Source organism: Apium graveolens, chromosome 9, assembly GCF_009905375.1.
Source record: "Apium graveolens cultivar Ventura chromosome 9, ASM990537v1, whole genome shotgun sequence".
NCBI lineage: Eukaryota > Viridiplantae > Streptophyta > Magnoliopsida > Apiales > Apiaceae > Apium > Apium graveolens.
The window spans coordinates 284296058-284300345 of NC_133655.1; the positions used below are offsets into that span (position 1 = coordinate 284296058).

The 4288-nt window shown below is 35.5% G+C and overlaps 1 protein-coding gene across 1 annotated transcript; it reads left to right on the forward strand.

Annotated features, from left to right (window-relative positions):
- The first annotated feature begins 285 nt into the window (after positions 1-285).
- LOC141684665 (zinc transporter 4, chloroplastic-like) lies at positions 286-4004 on the forward strand. Its single transcript, XM_074489743.1, has 4 exons — positions 286-574; positions 683-752; positions 1567-2285; positions 3365-4004. The coding sequence occupies exons 1-4, from the start codon at positions 560-562 to the stop codon at positions 3818-3820; spliced, it is 1260 nt and encodes a 419-aa protein (XP_074345844.1). The 5' UTR covers positions 286-559; the 3' UTR covers positions 3821-4004.
- The last annotated feature ends 284 nt before the right edge of the window (positions 4005-4288 follow it).

The following is a 4288-nucleotide window of genomic DNA, read 5'->3' on the forward strand; positions in this document are numbered from 1 at the left end:
AAGTATATATGAGAGAAAAAATAAAAAAAATGATACCAAATTAATTATCCGAATTTCAAATATTTTCTGATTTTCAAATACTTATTTTTCCTGCACAAAATCGAGTTGAAATGATTAATGTTTGATGATTTTTTTATAGGCCGTTTACATGCATTTATGAACAATTTTATCTTTTTACCATTTTTTACTCTAAAAATTTTTAAAAAAAATCTGAAAATAAATTTTCTTTTTTATTAATATGTGTGTACAATTTGTGTGTGAAGTGAGGTGTCGACATTCTAACGACTATTCCATAAATTAAAATTGCAACATGCAATGCTTGTGTCATCCTCTCTATCTCTGCAACCCTTTCAATGTCGACATTTTCATCCTCTTTCCTTTCTCTCTCTAAACCTATACACACATATATATACACACAACATGATCCTCAAGAAAACAACCCAAACACGCCCTTAAGTGATAAGGAAACATCCCTTATAGAGATTTGTGTCATTTTTATTGACCTTTTTTGGATTTTAATCACAGCCCAGATCATATTTTCTTGAAAATTACAATACCCATGTCATCAATTCAGGTGCTTTTCCCAATACCATTTTCTTTAATTCTCTGTTTTTTTCATTCTTTTTTGGTTTTTAAATGTTCTTGAATTGTGGGCTTGGTTTTATTTGTGTTGTTTTTGCAGGAATTGGCTTCTGGGCTTTGGCTTGGGGAATTTAGTGGTATAATTGTTGGAAAGACTCGAGCTTTTTCTGGTAATTCACCTTGTTTTGTTACTGTTTTGTGTTTTTTTGTATAAAGGAAGCATCTTGAAGTTTAATATGCAAGTTTTGTGATATTTATAACTTTTTTAGTGTTCATTATGTTGGTCTTGTTTGATTGACTAGGTTTGATTATGAGTGTTCAGTTAGGTTTGATTGTGTAGTTCATTACTTGATATTAGCTATGTTATGGAATGTGCACAGAGATGTTTCTTGTTATTGCATATTTGACATTATAAACTTCGCAACATTGAATTTTTTTCGAAAAGGTTACTGCTGACTTCATAATTCATATGAGTTAGTATGTTGTATTAGTTGTTTTTTGCTTTCAGGTGAGTTGTTTGTAGTGGTTAAGTTGTTATCTGATGATTATATCTTGTTCTGATCATTTGTTGAAGCTGGTGTATGCCGTACTTCTTGATGGATTTTCTTGATGGGTTATTACAATCATTACTTAACAAAAAAGCACAAACGAAACAAAACCATAGAGGATTAGTGTAGGTATGGGAGGATAATGTACGGCGTAAGGAGACCTATATGACGGTTTCCATAATGGCTTGATAATTAAATATTTGCTTGAAATCTCTCGAATTTCACATAACTCATCCAATTATAGTTTCTGTTATGGTAATTCTTTGCACTTGGATCATTTTTTGGAAAGAAGACTTATTGGAATTAATTTATCACAATGTTTGTTGTTTCCTCATTGAATTATAAACTGTGAATTATTGATTTGGTATCAGTTTTGATTGTTCTGTTACTTTTGATTGGCTCTGATTTGGAAATTTTCTTGTGGCGTCTCCGAAAGACTCGTTTGTGCAGAAAGTTTCTGAATCTATTTCCACGACTACTTGTGGCAGCGAGGCTGATGAAATGGAAAGTTGTCGTGATGAGAAAGCAGCTTTCTTCCTCAAAATGATGGCTATAGCTGCCATTCTCATCTTTGGAGTTTGTGGTGTTGCCACCCCATTGGTAGGCAAGAAACGGCGTTTTTTGCGTACGGACTCGAATCTATTTGTAGCTGCCAAGGCTTTTGCAGCAGGTGTCATACTAGCAACTGGATTTGTCCATATGTTACCGGATGCTACGTCAGCCCTTACTGATGCGTGTTTACCGAAGTACCCTTGGTCTAAGTTCCCATTCTCGGGATTTTTTGCCATGATTGCCGCTCTGGTTACATTGCTTGTGGACTTCGTTGCAACTCAGTATTATGAACGAAAGCAAGAGAAACAGAGTCCAGCTATCCTTGGGGATTATGTTGATATAGTAACTGGATCAGAAATTGTTTCTGCAGAGGTAAATGAGAATAGTAGAAAAGTCTTCGGTGAAGAGGAGGGAGGAGGAATGCACATTGTGGGCATGCATGCTCATGCTGCTCATCATAGTCATAACCATCCTCATGGACAAGAGGCCTGCGAGGGCTACCCAAAAGTGCACAATGATTCACACTCGCACTCCCACTCACATTCGCATGGATTTGGTGGTGGGGATGAGGAGAATAACATCAGGCATGTTGTTGTTTCACAGGTATCTTTCTCAGTTTGTTTCTTCTTTGACTTTATCTTTGCCCTTTGCCATCTTGTTGGGGCAAGGAACACTTATACTGTTTCTTGTGTAAGTTAATTTTATGGTCCCACCCAATAGTAACCTACTTAATTTCTTTTGTGGGTGAAGAATCAAGAATAGCAGATCAATATGGTGATATTAACGTTTAACCAACTATTATATTCATTTATCATTTATGTTTAACATTTATGAAAATATTTAATTTGTGGAATCAAAATTACTACGGCAAGTTATTGTCATATAAATATATGACTGTCAGGATAAAGTTATTCTGTGTATGACTAATCAAGGTGTCATTGTCATCTTGCATAATGACCGTATTAGAAAGACTTTTTAATATATAAGCCAAGTGAACTTTCTATTTTTTCAAATCAGTTCATGGGTAGTGTGACCTATTTCATAGCCCCGATAAATTGAGGTATCTAAAAAATTGCTCTATAAAATACAAGAATTCTTTTTGTAATTTATCGCTAATTTTATATATTGACCAAATACTTAATAGATAGTTACCAGAGTTGGACCTTGTTAGATGTAAGCTAATGAAACAATTCATTGTAGCATAGTAAATGCCTCTTATTCTTATAACAGTTACTATTTAATATTTGAAGCCCACTTGTTTATATTTTACATATACTTACCAAGATGGTTCCTTTGTTCTGTTTTAACGAAAATTGCCTCTCATAGTGTATAGCAAGTGCAAGTCCATTTTTTCCGTTGTCTTGTTTGTTTTGATTTCACTTGAGTAACCTATCAACGGTACCTAGCAAAAAATATGCACTTAGATGACAAAAACAGGAGTGATTTTGACAAAAATAAATGGTAATTTTTTTGATCTAGTTCTATGTAGTTCTGTTGGGGGAATTTCATGCTATAGAACTGTGGGATGCTATTTGGTTTCCCGTACTTTATCTGCAGAAACTTCGGAATTTGTTGAATGTTCAGAATACCAGGCACTCTGAGATGCTTCTATCATAGATTATTGTTATAGATAATGACCAAACTTTCTGGCTTTTCTGAGTATATTGCTGTGACCTTTCCAGGTTTTGGAACTTGGAATAGTTTCACACTCAATTATCATTGGACTTTCACTAGGAGTTTCACAAAGCCCATGTACCATAAAACCCTTGATTGGGGCATTATCGTTCCACCAGTTCTTTGAAGGGTTTGCACTTGGAGGCTGCATATCTCAGGCTCAGTTTAGCACCTTTCACAGCACAATGATGGCATGCTTCTTTGCTATTACAACACCTGTGGGTATTGCTGCTGGGACTGCTCTAGCATCATTCTACAACCCCAACAGCCCAAGAGCACTGGTCGTAGAAGGCATATTTGATTCTGTATCTGCTGGTATATTGGTGTACATGTCTTTAGTAGACCTAATTGCTGCCGATTTCTTGAGCAAAAGAATGAGTTGCAATGTCAAACTCCAGGTTGTATCTTACGTCGCTCTTTTCCTTGGAGCTGGCTTAATGTCATCTCTTGCACTATGGGCTTAATTACTGTCTGTTTCCGGCTCGTAACAGCTCCTAGACTTGTACTCAGTGTTGTAGCATAATTTCAGCTGTATTCTTAGAATAAAATAGATATATCTTCATTCTTACTTTTAGTTCAAGTAGTTTTTCGTTTTTCTGATCATATGAGATGAAAAGAGTTGTATATGTAGATACAGTATTTCTTAAATTTCTTGGGGATTCTGAAGGTTATGTAGTTGCTGATCGTGACATGCAACAGCAATACCAAACGGAATATATGATACGTATTATAATCAGCATGCACATGCTTACCAGTTACCACCATCAATTATTTATCTACATTTCCAACAGAAACGAAGAAAGGAGGATCCGAACATGTGAAGAGATGTACCTCTGCAATTAATAATATTTACTTAATGGAGCCCGGCCAGGGACTTGTTTGGTAACAAATGGTTTTCATGCCGTTGGATCGTCCATCCAACTGCGGAGGTT

Excerpts from the sequence above, each read along its gene's own strand:
- LOC141684665 (XM_074489743.1), top strand. Across the intron at positions 753-1,566 it reads AAAGACTCGAGCTTTTTCTG|ACTCGTTTGTGCAGAAAGTT; the intron begins GTAATTCACCTT and ends CGTCTCCGAAAG. Across the intron at positions 2,286-3,364 it reads GGCATGTTGTTGTTTCACAG|GTTTTGGAACTTGGAATAGT; the intron begins GTATCTTTCTCA and ends TGACCTTTCCAG.